The sequence below is a fragment of the Zingiber officinale genome, chromosome 2A (genome assembly GCF_018446385.1).
Source record: "Zingiber officinale cultivar Zhangliang chromosome 2A, Zo_v1.1, whole genome shotgun sequence".
Classification (NCBI taxonomy): domain Eukaryota; kingdom Viridiplantae; phylum Streptophyta; class Magnoliopsida; order Zingiberales; family Zingiberaceae; genus Zingiber; species Zingiber officinale.
Window position 1 is genome coordinate 145,205,669 of NC_055988.1, and position 14,968 is coordinate 145,220,636.

The window sequence follows — 14,968 nt, forward strand, 5'->3', positions numbered from 1 at the left end:
TGCCACTGCATTTTCCACTACCAAGAGGCAAATACAAGCAAAAAGAAAGCAAGCTAAGCGAAAGTTAATTATTGTAAATCATGTTCGATTTGTATTTACTGGTATTTATTCTTGATGTATATTTCTCGTATTGTGTTTGTACAAGACTTCTCCGCCTCCACGAAGGAGGTTTCATAGTGTATATGTGAGTGGGAAGAGTGGACTCTCTTGAATTAGTCACCTCAAGGAGGTGGATCCAAGTAAATTTAAGGATGTTAGCATTGTTTCACGTTTCCATTACAAATTTTCATCAATGAAGCGATTAGAGCTAATCATTCCCCTCTAGTTCTCGGAGTGTCCTAATAGTACTCCCTAGGTTTTGAATCCCAAGTGCACAATGAGCCCTAAAATGTGCTTACAACTGCAACATAGCCCAGGATAATTATTTCAATACCATCTTATTATGCAAAAAGTTAAATCCATAACTCTGACGACCCACTACGACTGTCTCACACCATTGGGAAACAGTAAATTAGGAAATCGAAAGTAGTTATCACATGAGAGGGTAATTCCTCGATCTATACCGGGATTCGACCTATGCTCAATGCTACAAATTTATCATGTGCTAACCAACCCAGGCTATGCCTGGGGCTATTTTAATATCATCCTATGTGGCAAAAGACTATTCGCTTGCCCCCAGTGCCCTCACCAACCCGTCCCTAAGTCAACACGGAGGAGATAAATCATGGGTGACCACTAGCCATTAGTAAAGGTCGCTAAGGCATGGGAGCACGGTATGCTCAGATACGTCGAGTTTCAATCTTAAGACCTTATGTGGCAACACCCCATATCTTAACCACCGAACTGTCCTGAGGGGATCTATTTCAATACCATCCTATGTCACAAAAGACGATTCACTCACCTCCAGTACCTCGTCAATTCCGTCCTTAGGCTAATGCAGAAGAGATAAATCATGAATGATTACTAATCATTAGTACAAGTGGCCAAGACATGAGTATATTTCAACACCATCCTAGTAATTATAATAACTATCACAGTACCTAATCAAATGTATAATAATTAACTTACTATGGAGTAATTATAACCACAATATTATTATTTTAAGAATAAAAATATGAAAAATATTCTTTTAATATATATATTTTAAAATAGAATGTTATAATTAAAATAAGGAGACGGGATCCTCCAGAATCCCTGGTACCTGTGTCCTACTTGTCTTAGTTCATCCATCAGAGTATCTCCAATGCAGTTTTTTTAACAGGTTTGTAAAGTTGAAAAAGCTCAACAAAAAAGCTCTAATGAGTGGAGACATAAACTTTGAGATTTTTATTTTAAGAGCAGGTTTGAAATATCAAACCTGCTTTTTTCTTTTGAAGATGGAGTCATTAATCATTGAAAAATTAATATTGCATGTTTGATTTTTTTAAAATCATTAAATATTTTATTTAATAGTTAAATTATACACTTTTCTTTTGAAAATAAATATATTTGGTAAGTTAAAAAAAAATATAAATGACTATAATTAAATTAAAATTCATAAGTTAATTAAATATTAAATAAAAATTACAAATTAAATTAAAAATCATAAGTTTATTAATTTATTAATTATAAATTATAAATAAATTAATTTAAAGATGAGAATTAAATAAAATATTAAGTAAAAATTATATAGAGATATTAAATGAAAAAATAAAAATAAAGATGTATGATTTGTAATGTAGAACTCATAAAAAAAGTTGTATGGAGATTTTTTTTATTGTGGAGAGAATAATAGATTTTTCTATTTTTGATGTGGCATTGATGTGACATATTGAAAACTAAAAAAAACTTACGAAGAGATTTAATTATTAGAGATGCCCTGATCGGTGGCCTTTAACCGCTAGCTCTATCCAACTTATATCTTAGGAAAGGTAAATCTAGAAGGATTGCAGCCAGCACGATCGTGATCAGAATCTGGCCGTTGTGATTTTTCTCCGCCATCGACTCCAGCTCTTGCTCCTCTACCGATGTCCCCAGGGCGTAGCACAGATGGGGAGTGCATGGTTCTGTGGCTGAAAAGGTTCAGGGGTCGATCCCCGGGGTGTCACTGCCTGGGGTTAACGTCTCCGCCATACACTTTCCACCTGTGTACCTGCATTTACCTCCCTCCATATCCGTGGGACCGGTTCTAGGGGGGCCGCTGATGTGACGGTTCCACATTTTTTTCTTGCTCCTCTACCGATAGATTCCAGTCGTGATCGTGCCAGCCGCGTTCCCTTAGTTCACCTTTCCTAAGATATAGTTTAGGTTGATCAATCATCAAAGACCGTCGATGATGAATAGACTGTGATGAGTGGCACACGAGGATTTCAAGACAGAGGATCCCGTTTCACAGCTCCCTTAGTTCACCTTTCCTAAGATATAGTTTAGGTTGATCAATCATCAAAGACCGTCGATGATGAATAGACTGTGACGAGTGGCACACGAGGATTTCAAGACAGAGGATCCCGTTTCAAAATGAGGACGTCCTTTATTTTGCCACTGATTTATTTTTTAAATTAAATAAAGAATTATTTTTTACGTATTAATCCAGATTAATTGATAACACAAACCCGACTAATCAACCCTCGTCCGTGTTTCTTTCAAATTCACCCGTCGGATTCGATCACAACGGCTTCTTACCGTCTATCTGTAACGCCCGTTACAGTTTGAACACGCACCGCGATGTCGGGCGAAAGCCGAGACAAGTCTGGCTCCAAAGCCGAGGAAATGAACTGGGAAGCGAGAAGTGGGCACAGCGGATGGAAGCGCTTTGTTGTTGTCTGGGGAAATCTCCCAGCTTTGACCTGCGAGAAATTCCAAGCCCACTGTTGCTTTCGCGAGGAATTGTAACCCTAGATTGCTGATTCAGGTACCTTGTGCTCGCTGTTTCTGTCTCTTTTCTTAGTAGTCTTTGTGTTCCTTTCCGAAATCGCCTTTTTTTTTTAGGTTATTCGGAACCTTTTCCCTGAATCTTTACCGGAAATCCATTTATGGAGGTTAGTCCAGTGTTTCCTGTGCATTGGCACTGTAGATTTGTGGAGTTTGTTTTGCCTTTTGCATCTAGTTTCCTTTCCGTGGTTCATTAGGGTTTGTTTAGTATGAGTTGTTCGCCTTCTACTTTCAAGATCGTCCCTTTCGCGTGATAAAGTATGAATTTTGACTTTGATTTCATTGTTTCCTTGCTTTTCAATGGCACTTATCCGATTCCTCGACTTTTTTGCTTTCCCTTTGAAATTTGTTCTTACTACAGGATTTCAGCGCGGTAGGATCTCTCGGCCTTCGACGAATGAAAATAAGATTTACTTCCTGTTTCTTGCATTGACGTACCGCGGAAATGGAGAGTCGATCATACCATGATCCACATTCGATGAAAGAATCGGCCGTGCTGGATGTGAAGCCCTTGCGAAGTTTGGCTCCTATGTTACCTGCATCACTTGGGCAGAAGAGCACATTCTGCCCTTCTAATGCCCCTCCATTTGTCTGTGTTACCCCGCTTGGCTCTTTCGCAACTGCTTCTGCTTATCCTCCAGGTTTTTGCCCTTTTTTCTCCTCCGTAGGTTCTCCTCAAGATCTTAACCAGATCCCTGTAGAGCATCCCAGTTATCTCAATGAGGAGAGCGGGTTCCCTCGTGCATCAGGAGGTACAACTCCTCCAGCCTTTTACAAGGAAGCAGTGATCATCGACTCATCTGGGAAAGCAACCAAACGGTTCTCAAATTATAGCACTTTTCCAGCTGATAGTTCAGCCACTGAGAGTAGTAAGAGAAAGAAAAATAAATCTCGACAGTCTCTTGCTGATTCAACATTGCTACCTTCATCACACGATCCCAGGGAGTCTGTGGAAGTTGTCCTTTCAACGTTTGATGCACTTCGCAGGAGGCTCATGCAAATAGATGACGCAAAAAAACTGCGTCCAGACTTAAAAGCTGGGTCCATAATGATGTCTAATGATCTCAGGGCCAACAAGGAAAAGCGGATAGGACCGGTGCCTGGTGTGGAGGTTGGAGATATTTTTTACTTCAGGATCGAAATGTGTTTGGTTGGATTGCATAGTCAAAGCATTTCTGGAATTGATTATAAAACAATCAGTTTTGTGGATCAAGAAGATTCTGTGGCTGTTGGAATTGTCTCTGCTGGTGTTTATGGAAATGAGGAGGATAGTGAGGATACTCTGATTTACACTGGCCAGGGAAGCTCCAACAACGATGACCAGAAGCTCGAAAGAGGTAATCTTGCTTTAGAAAAAAGTGTGCGCAGGGCTAACGATATTAGGGTCATCCGCAGTGCAAAAGATCCTAGCATTACCAATGGAAAAATTTACATATATGATGGCCTGTACAAGATCCATGAATCATGGGTGGAAAAGGGAAAGACAGGTTTTAATACTTTCAAGTACAAATTTCATCGACAACCAGGGCAGCCTGATGGGATTGCAGTGTGGAAAAGAATTGAGAAGTGGAAGGAAAATCCATCATTACGAGGAAATATGGTACTATCTCATGACTTGTCTTCTGGTATAGAAAATAAACCTGTTTGCCTCGTCAATGAAGTAGATTATGAGAAAGGACCTACCTATTTCACCTATTCCAATACTGTCGGTTATCCAAGATCTATCTCCTCAGTAAAACCTTTGCAATCTTGCATGTGCCCTAGTGCTTGCTTGCCTGGTGATGCTAATTGCTCTTGTCTACGACAAAATGGTGGTTTCCTACCTTACAGTTCTAATGGGATCCTTGTCAGCCGTAAACCTCTTGTTTATGAATGTCCTGCTACTTGCCAGTGTTTAATAAATTGTCGCAACCGAGTTACGCAGGTTGGTCTTCATCTCCACTTTGAAGTATTTAAGACAAGAGACCGTGGATGGGGTCTCCGAAGTTGGGATGCTATTCGTGCTGGGACTTTCATCTGTGAGTACACAGGGGAGATCATTGATGGCATACGGTCCATTAACTTTGATGAAGAGACTGACTATGTTTTCCAGCCAATGTATTCCGACCCAGATTTTAAGTGGAATTATGTGCCTGAATTATTGGAAGAGACTGGCAATGTTGACCTGAGTGAAACGCCAAAACTATTATCTTTTGTCATTAATTCTAAGAATAATGGCAACATTGCTCGTTTTATGAACCACAGTTGCTCTCCTAATGTCTTTTGGCAGCCAGTTCTACATGACCATGGTGACGATCGATATCCACATATCATGTTCTTTGCCATTAAGCACATTCCTCCTATGACAGAGTTAACTTTTGATTATGGTCGGCGTCCAGCTGAGATGGGAAACCATATGAATCCTCAAAGAGAGAAAAAGTGTTTATGTGACTCAGTTAAGTGCAGAGGATTTTTTATCTGAACCTGTCAAATGAGGTTAGGATTTGCCATCATTTTGATTGTTTTGTTAACATAATCCAGGATTTCACTAAACGTGCTAGATTTTTAAGGTCATGTAATTTACCTCAACTTTGATGCTTCAATCTTCTGCCGTATTATATTTGCCCTTTTGCACTCATATGCGATGGTGATCCATCGCCTTCATAAGATCATAGAAGATTTCTAATGGTTCATATTATCTGTACCATTGTTTATTTTTATTTTCAAACCATTGACAGTAGTACCATGAAATATATGGTTAAGCGATATTTTTTTATGATTTTTTTAAATCACAAGTAATTGCAATTTGTTTTACTTTGTAATAACTTGCTATATATGTTTACTGCATCTGAGGCATTTCATTTTTGTTAAAGTATGCCTTTTAGAACAACTTTATCTCAAGTTTATGGAATGTTCATCCACTGAAGTATTCTTTTTTATTCCTTGTATCACAAAGGACTGAGTTTCTTGTTGCTTACCTCGTAATCTGATTTTGTTTTTTTTAATAACCATTTCCATTTGGCCTCTACAAATCACCATTTGTTGAAAATTCAGTTATTTGTTTAGCATGATTGATAGATCATTTGTGCCAGAATGGCTATGTTTGTTGTATGTTTTAGTTTCTTTAGGAATGGAATAAATTCAGTTATTTTCTTGTATGACAAATCTTATAAATTGCTCGAAAGTTCATACTATTTCTAGATCAATTTGCTACTTCTGTTAAAGACAATTTACCTTTACTGTCATCGGATGTATGCCGCAACGGTAAGTTCAAGCAATGCTTCTAAAATTTAAAAGGTCCTTCCTGCTTCTACTATTTTTACATTTGATGAGATGCTTTCTGCTTACAAAGACAAGTAATATAATTTCTCATTTCGAGCTAGGCCTGTTCTATTCTGATTCGATCAAAGACATGTTGCTCTGCCTGATAGGCCTAAACGGAGCGGGAACAGGATTACAAAACAACTTGCAAACGAGGGAGGGATGGGACAGATATGAGATTTAATTCTTCTTGCCACTTTCCATCTTAATATGAAGGTTGTATAATATTGTATCGTCTCATTCTGAATTTATCCCGCGAGAAGTGGAGCGGAACAAGATGAAAAAGAATCTATCCCGATCTATTCGTCTACCCCCCTGCTCTATTGTGTATCCAGGAGCTGTTTATGAACTTGGAAATGTAATAAGATAAAATTCATGTGATATGCCAGCTTCTTGTTTTCCTTCATTACTTAAAAGTTAATATTTCATGCTTAATATCTGTCGTTTTCATATAACGCGTTGAATACTTATTGCGTTTGAGATCCCCTTTTGCAAGTTTTGTTCTAAAGTTTGTTACACCCTCTGTGATTGCCCTTGTAGAGTTGTAGTTGATATTTCAGATTTTGACTTCGCTCAGTTAAATTTTATCCGGAGAGGAGACGAAAAGATTTATTATTATTATTATAGTTTTTTGATAATTCAGGTCTCAGTTTTGTTCGATTAATTTTGAAAATCGCAGTCTTTCTCCTTTGATTCACTTATCAGGTGCAAGCACAGTTTATGAAAGGAAAAAAAAAAAGGGGTAAATTCAGAACAAACACAGTTTATAAAAGAAAAAAAAAATACTTGTATATTTTTATTTTTTTCAAGTTACCAATAGGTATCCAATACTTCGGATCGATTGATTTTAGAGATCATCATTTCGATTTCCTGGAAATTTTCCACTGATCATAAATTTGAAAGCACTGGAGCAAGACCAGAGGCCTCAGTGACGTCCTCAGAGGGATCCCTACGGCCATGGCCGTAATGACTTCTTCCTCCACTCAAAAGCTTAACGTTGTTCACGCTCTGAGTTCTCGATCTTCAATTTTTCAGACAAATGGGCAGAGAGTCATGACCATCGCTCCTCGCTAGGATCAGTACTTGGACGGCTAGGGCACAAGTGTTCTAGTCGATGTAAGTTCCCGATCATGCCAGAGAAACTCTACTTTTGATCATCAACAGATACCAGTTGTGGACCGGATCGAAAGGGTTCGATTCCTCCACTGCTACAAAAAGGCAGTGGATTGATCATGTAGCTCGTGTGACCGACCAAGTCAAAGGAAAAGTATATTCATTCGTCGAGTAAGTTGACAATCGTTGTCTGCGGTCCTCAGAACCTGACGGTTCCCTTCTGAGTTCTGACCATATAACTTAAATGAAACGCATGGGAACATTGAGCATCATGCCTGGAATGTGGGTAAAGGAGAGTGAAATCCCTCGCCTCTCTTGCAACCATGTGCATTATCCATGAATCGGCGCAGGCACTCATCCTAAATCCATAACATCAGATCTATTATTAATTAAAGAGGTTATTGGGTGGTTAAGAGATTGAAGGGAGTTAAGGGTTGTTTAATTAATGCCAAGGCACTGGACGAGTTGAGGATTTTGCAACAGGGTGCAGCAAGAATAAGTGATCCAAGTGGGCATTTGGGCCTTGGACTCCGGCCTATAGTATTTGTCTTGGGCTATTTAATCCCAAGCTCAACTCGAACACTATTTATGTGCTTCAAGCAAGAATGTGTTTCAAGCAAACACCATTTTTTTTTACTGAAAAACAAATCCACAAATGAATTGGCACAAATGCCTTCACCTTCTACTCCCACAGGTGCCTATTGGTTACCATCATTAAAGAGGGTACGATTGCATCAACCCTGTAGACTGTCATATAAAAAAAACTAGTGAAATTACTCATGCTATGTGACCACATACAGTCGCAGGCATGTATGAATTATGATAGATAAAAACAGCCAGTAATATGAAACAAATGGACTATTTGGGTAGTGCCAAAATTGACCTGCCACTTTGTTAACCTGTTCATTTTATTCACCATAAATGCATGACATGCCAACACCGAAGGCATGTCTGTACAACGACACAACTCAGCAAAGGATCACAGATCCATTTGTTTCAATTATACAGAAATGGTGCAAAGGTTTCCATCTGAAGATTCTAAAGCTGCAAAGAACATTAAGTTGCCAACCACACCTGTTGAGTAAATATGCTTCAAGCTCTATCCAGTGAGCAACAAAATTATCAAACTTAATGAAACAGTATTATACAAAGTCACTCCAGTTACAAATCCACAAACTACCTATTTTCTTCACCTTTCCCTTTTTTCTAATCAAACAAAAGAATTATAACCTTGGGACGCATCTCCAACTTGCCATCCCATTTGCAGCAACACCCAAGTTATGATGTATGAACTATCCAGTTAGCAATCCCCACTTCCTACCATCCCCGCACAAAGGGCAACAAAGGAACTAGAGTGATATTCCACATATATCATTCTTTCATACAACATGCACAAAAAAAGTACTCCTTGATAATCATACCCCTGACCTGGTCCGGCATAAAAAAACTAGCTATAGCCATGGTAGTGATATCCTATCATGACTGCAGTCTGCACAGGGAGCAATTAATTACTTGACACGGAACTCATGCCTAAATATTGTCAGATTTTGGGTAAATTTATCCCTGTTCTTTGATTCCAGACTTCTTGTGACATCAGCCATCAGCTTATCAAAGCATTGCGAAAGGCGCTCTACTTGATCCGAAGACTGCAAGTTAACAAAAAGAAAAAGGCTGCTTCACATGATGAATGAGGATGAAATGCAACATAAAGAATAACATCTAGATCATGACTCGAACATCTATTAGGCGGAGTCTAGGAAATTCAAGTTTCTGCATATATTCAGATATTAGAAGAAAAACAAGACACCACAAGGACCAACAATAAAATGCAAATCTGTAGGATCTGATGTCAATTCTAATTAAAGCACAAGGGTGATACTGAATCTAGGATATAGATTGTCACCTGAGAAGCCAAAATCTGTACTTTCAAATCATTGAATACCTACACATAAACAAAGAATCAGCACGAGAAAATTGATGGGTATCACAGCATTATAAGTTGCGAACAAAAATGACAAGTTATAAGCCAGGGCGTAGGGCATTAAACATTATCTTTAAAGAAACAATGTCACTGTGCCAAAATTCCCAATGTTGGAAAAATGAATCTCTTCATGTCGTTTAGCTACACTTAGCACGATTGATAGTTGATAGTGTCAACCATGCAGAAACATGAATCAATCACTGACCTCCCATGTTATATGAGATTATTAGCACTTACAGATGATGATGTTAAAGAATGCCAAGCAAGGATTAAACAAAAAAAAGCAACTAAAAAGGGTATGGAGTTCATCTATTAGAAGTGGAGATCAATGTTCCACAAGTCATCTCTTACAGAATTACCATGAGGCTTTACACATAATAAAGTTCTCTAGTAAAAGTAATTTTACACATTCTATACAGATTATTATTGTATTTACATAAAAGTCCCTAACAACTAGGTACTCTCAAAAACTTAGAACTAATAATTTAATTCTAAAACCTTACAAGAACTGAGTTGATCATCTAATCATTTTATCGGCAAATGGGATGGATGATCTCTTTAGATTACACCTTTCCATGAATGAAAAAGTAAGATCCACAAGAAGTTGAATGTTACAATACCACTTCATCTTTCTTTTTAGCTCACTAGGAGTGTTACCCAACATAGACTTTAAACATTGGAGCCAAATAAGCTCACATGTAACTAGATCTAATAATGTTAGACACCACCCAATTTCATGCCCCAACTTGACTCAAAACATGATTAACAAAGACAAAATCAAAAGTGATGCAACATGAGCCAATATATAAATGAATTGACTTGTTACGAAGATAATTTATTTTCAAAAATATTAATAACTTTGATATAATACAACCTAATAATTAAATAGATTGTTAATCTTACACCTTCTAAAATTATTTTTTAATAAATAAATATTTTATATAATTTTTTATTGACCCAAAGACACGACCAATATATGACATGATTAACACAAGAACATGAATTGCCACCCCTATGTGTTTATAGCCATATCTTATATTCAACCTATGCACTTAACTACCGCTACAATTTGCTTTTTACTCTTTAAGTTATGACATTACCTCCTAGTAAAATATAATAGCAAGATGTAGATCAGTTATCTATCAAATAACTATGTTCAATCAACATCTGTATATCCTACAACTTGAAATGGTATCAATCATGATATAAAAGATTCCCTCCCCCTAGCCAACTTGGGGAGTGGCTATAAGTTGACCTCGTGATTTACGTCCCTTCACATAATCTGGGACGAGCTGTGAAGGAGCGTTTGGAGTGAGCGTAATCACCTTTTGCTATAATCATGATATAAAAGACTTTTCTTTGGAGCATGTTTAATATCTAAATCCTTGTAGCCATCTTCCAATGGCCAAACATGGAGCTTTAAGAAACAAATTACTCATGCAACAAATGCGATGACAATCTTGATGATTGAGAAATTTTAGTTTCCCAATCAATCTCTAGTATTTCCTAAGCTATAATAACTCCCTATGTTGTAAAATGTTTAACACCTTAGGATTAATAAGAGTCCCAACTGGCAAAGCACATAATATTCTGACTTGCTCTAGCATATCAAGTGCATATTTCAATAATGAGATATGTCTCAATGGCCAAACACCATGCCAAGCATTTTAAGTGCCTGGATACTAGGTTTAAAATTGTTGATAAGGATATGCATTTATACTTGAGATTGCAACAAAATTATCACTGGTAATAACGATCTAATCAACAGAAACATTAACGATTAAGATACACTCTCAAAATTGAGAGGTAAGGTAAAACACTACGATTTCACCCAATAAACTTTTATCATCGTAAACTAAAGGTGTATCAAATCTTACTCTTAAGAGATGAGCAATCATAGTCACTAGAGAAAATGTATACATCTAGTCAATGCTATATATCTAAGTTTATCGTTTTGAAAGTTGTTGGCTTTAACTCTATCAATAGCATCATCAGGAGATAACCTATCTCCTAATAGTAAGCATCCACTTTCAACCAGCCAACAATAGACTTACCAGAAGGAAGAGTGACAAGTTGCATCTAGATTAGAACCAAATACAACCATCTCATCTATCATTGCTTGTCTCCGCCATTGATGAATTTGCCATTTCATATACTCTAGAGAATGTCAAAAATATACAATGTTTCATTTCTTAGTGTAATTTTCCTCCTAACATTGGCATGAATCTCTAATATTGTGGCAAAAGGCGAATATGCTCGCCCCCAGCGCCCCTGCCAACCCGTCCCAGAGCCAACACGGAGGAGGTAAATCACGGGCGGCTACTAGCCTTTGGAATAGTGATTAGCACATAAGGGAGGTATTTACCTTGGCTTTTGCTGATTCGAACCCCAGATCTCATTGTGGCAACACCTCATGCACTAGCCACTAGACCCATCCGAGGGGACGGCATGAATCTCTAATATGCTCAATATAAATCTTGATAGGATCAGATAGAGGAATCCATTTATCATACATGAGTAACTTCTAAAGCCTCATTTTGTACATTTCGATACACATTATATGACACCGGACAACATAGTGATTATTCCATGGCTGACGAAAAGTGAAAATTGAGAAAACAAGAAGAGAAAACCGCCGCCCTCCATATTTTTCTAAAAAAAAATTTATTTAACAACCGAGGATTAATTCCTCAAACAGATAAACACATGTTTATATAGACTCTAAACCTTAAGACTAAAGAAAGGAAATAAATCCCAACATATAGACTTCAATTCTTATCTTGTAAAAAAAAGAAAAAATTTCTAAAAGAAAGGAAAAATTATTAAGAGACCAGCAATCCTAAAATTCCTAAACAGACTCATTATAAAAATACAAAAAGATGGAAATTACCAAAAATACCTTGAATACCAAAAAGATGAACATTACCAAAGCTAATAATAAAAAACTTCGGATCCTCATGCATTAGTCACCTCGGGTTGAAAAAACTCGTCCTTAAGTTCAGAGTAGTGTCAGGTGGTAGCCCAGGAGAAAAATCATCTGGTATCAACTTGGTAAAATCTACTAGCAGTTACTGGACTTTGAGTATCCTCGACGATCCAGATGCAACTTTATTTCTGAACTGGAGAAGTTCAATGTGTTGATCCTCGTCATCTCCTTGTACGGGCCACTGTCGATCATCAAGAAGTCCCTCATCACCGTGTAGTTCTCGTCGAACGCCTCTAGAATCATGCACAGTAACTTGCTCTGCATCTCCACCAAAGACAGGATCCCCTCCACCACCTTCCGTTTCGCGTAGAGAGCGTTGTCGGCCTGTTGTAGCATAAAGTTGTCCTCTGGGGTCTCCGCTTGATTCTCTTGCTCATACAGCACCACCTCCATCACATTTTGCTTCCTGTACAACTCTCAGTTCCCTTCCTAAACCTTAATTTCATAGTCGGCAGTTGCTCTGCTAAAGAGCTCGGCCTTTAGCTTCTCCATCTAGTGAGAAGCATTCTTCTTCTCCACCTTGAGCTACTACTCGGAGTTCCTAGAGACGGCCTTGGCGGCCTCGACGTCGGCCACCTTGGCCTGGCACAACCACTCCGCCTTCTTCACGGCCGCCTCTCACTCAGCCTAGAACAACCTGACTTCGATCAGGACCTTGGCCTCCTCGTCGAGATCTTGGCGGCGTTTTGTCGCATCCGACCGTCGCGCTCCTTGGAGCCCATCTCGCCCTTCATCCTCGCTTTGGCAACATCAACCTTGGCCTCATTGGCCGACTCCTACTGTATCTTCTAGTCGAGATAGGAGAAGTGCTCGTGGTGCTTGACATCGACGAGCTGCTTGACGTTGGCATTGTAGATGACAAGACTGAACTGGTTGAGCTCCAGTTGCACCTTCCCGAACACTTCCCGCTTGAACATCTTGGTCTCCCTGAAGCTCTCCATGGTCATGGATACTTTATCAGCATCACAATTTGTCTTATTAAAAACAATTGTTTTCCTACCCTTGGCATAAACCGTAATCAATCACTTAGAATAGCGCATTTTAAAGTTGCAATTGTTGATATGGCATAAAGTTTAACGACTTCTAACTTCTCATCTTGGTTTATCTCCTCTTCTTTAGGGTCTTCCACAACTTGCAGTGTATTCGGTTCATCAACTTTGTCTGGGTGATTTTCTTGTTGTGCACCATCAAGCAATTTGGTTTTGCAATGAATATCCTCATTCACTTTGTCATCTGATTGTTTAGCACCCGTTACGTCCAAGCATGAAACGGAACCTTTCACAGGACAATTAATATCCTGAGCGTCACCAATAGATCTATCTGATTTAGTAAATGCTAGGAACTTAACAAACTCTCACAAACGATTAAAGTCTTAGAGTCATCAGCATAAAGTACGAGCTTCTTCCAAATCATTTTCGAATCCGTCAAGGTCATCTTGGGCGTCGAAGCAATTGTCCTCTATAGCAAAACTTAATCATCCTTGGAACAAAATTTGAGTATATCCAAAAGGAAGAAAGCGATCTTTCATCTTTTTCTTCATCTTCTCCCAATCCTTAATCTTGATTTTACTTTGTCTATCTTGTGAGCGTCGCAAGTGCTCCTACCACACTGATGCTCGACCCTTGAGTCAGATCGCAATCAACTTCACCTTCATTCAATACGAAACTTGCTTATAGTCAAAGAATCACTCCGCTTTGTTGATCCAAACAACAAACTTCACTATCTATGATGTACCAAAAAATTTGAGTAGATCAACTCGACATTCGAGGTCTCCATGTCAATCTTCTTGGCCACGTACCTCACGATTTTCAAGATTTCACGTTGTTAGACACTGGGTTAAATCTGCAACTTGTCTCTATAAATCCTCAATCTCGTCCTGGTGCTATGACCACGGTGTGAGACTTCCTCAGTCGGAACTTGCCTTGTACAACCACAACAACCTTCCATTGGATATGATGCTCGACTTCCTCAATCGGAACTTGCTAGCTCTAATACCAATAGACGCAGCATAGTGATTATCCTTGAGAAGACAAAAATGGAAAATCGCCGTCCTCAAGATTTTTTTTTAAAAAAGAAATTTTATTTATAACCGAGGATTAATTCCTCAAACAGCTATATATATATATATATATATATACTCTAAACATTAAGACTAAAAAAAGGAAATAAATCCCAACATGTAGACTCCAATCCTATAAAGAAAGGTAAGAATTGGTAAGAAATTCTAAAAAAGGAAGGAAAAATTATTAACAGTCACAATCCAAAAATTTCTAAACAGACTCAAAATACAAAAATACAGAAAGATTGAAATTACCAAAAATATCTAAAATACCAAAAATACCTTAAATACCAAAAAGATAAAAATTATCAAAAATAATAATAAAAAACTTCAGATCTTCTAGCATCACTATACAATTTTACTTATCCAAAAACCAGATAGAGGAATCCAATTGATATGTTCACAAGCTTTAGACCCATTGATAAGATTTGAGATTTAGGACTTAATCTCAGGGCTTGTTTTAAAAATTTAGGTTTTCAATTTTTATAAGTTTGTTAAGTTTGTTAGAAGTTCCAAGTTTTTAAAAGTTAGTAATATTTGTTGGGGTAATTTAGAATTTGTTTTAAGAGAAGTGGCCTTTATTATCAGTTATAAAACTGGTTTAGATAACTTGTTTGAT

At 37.9% G+C, this 14,968-nt stretch overlaps 2 protein-coding genes across 5 annotated transcripts in view; one reads left to right on the plus strand and one right to left on the minus strand.

The window, feature by feature from the left end:
- Positions 1–2,731: 2,731 nt before the first annotated feature.
- LOC122042526 (histone-lysine N-methyltransferase, H3 lysine-9 specific SUVH1-like) lies at positions 2,732–6,645 on the plus strand. 3 transcript variants are annotated; one of them, XM_042602681.1, is made up of 4 exons: positions 2,747–2,890; positions 2,968–3,017; positions 3,272–5,385; positions 6,273–6,645. In XM_042602681.1, the coding sequence occupies exon 3, from the start codon at positions 3,356–3,358 to the stop codon at positions 5,369–5,371; it is 2,016 nt and encodes a 671-aa protein (XP_042458615.1). In that variant the 5' UTR covers positions 2,747–2,890; positions 2,968–3,017; positions 3,272–3,355; the 3' UTR covers positions 5,372–5,385; positions 6,273–6,645. The 3 variants fall into 3 exon arrangements, with proteins under 3 accessions (XP_042458614.1, XP_042458616.1, XP_042458615.1); XM_042602680.1 differs by lacking the exon at positions 2,968–3,017 and having other exon boundaries at positions 2,732–2,890; XM_042602682.1 differs by lacking the exon at positions 2,968–3,017 and having other exon boundaries at positions 2,732–2,890; positions 6,321–6,645.
- Positions 6,646–8,430: 1,785 nt separating this feature from the next.
- Positions 8,431–14,968, minus strand: part of LOC122042527 (exportin-7-like) — a 37,766-nt gene continuing 31,228 nt past the window's right edge. For both annotated transcript variants that reach the window (XM_042602684.1, XM_042602683.1), the window contains exons 28-29: positions 9,227–9,265; positions 8,431–8,969 (exon numbers count right to left, since the gene is read on the minus strand). In XM_042602684.1, coding sequence (XP_042458618.1) covers positions 8,832–8,969; positions 9,227–9,265 — 177 coding nt within the window. In that variant the 3' untranslated portion in view covers positions 8,431–8,831. The remainder of the gene's footprint in view (positions 8,970–9,226; positions 9,266–14,968) is intronic.

Excerpts from the sequence above, each read along its gene's own strand:
- LOC122042526 (XM_042602680.1), top strand. The coding sequence starts at position 3,356 with ATGGAGAGTCGATCATACCATGATCCACATTCGATGAAAGAATCGGCC.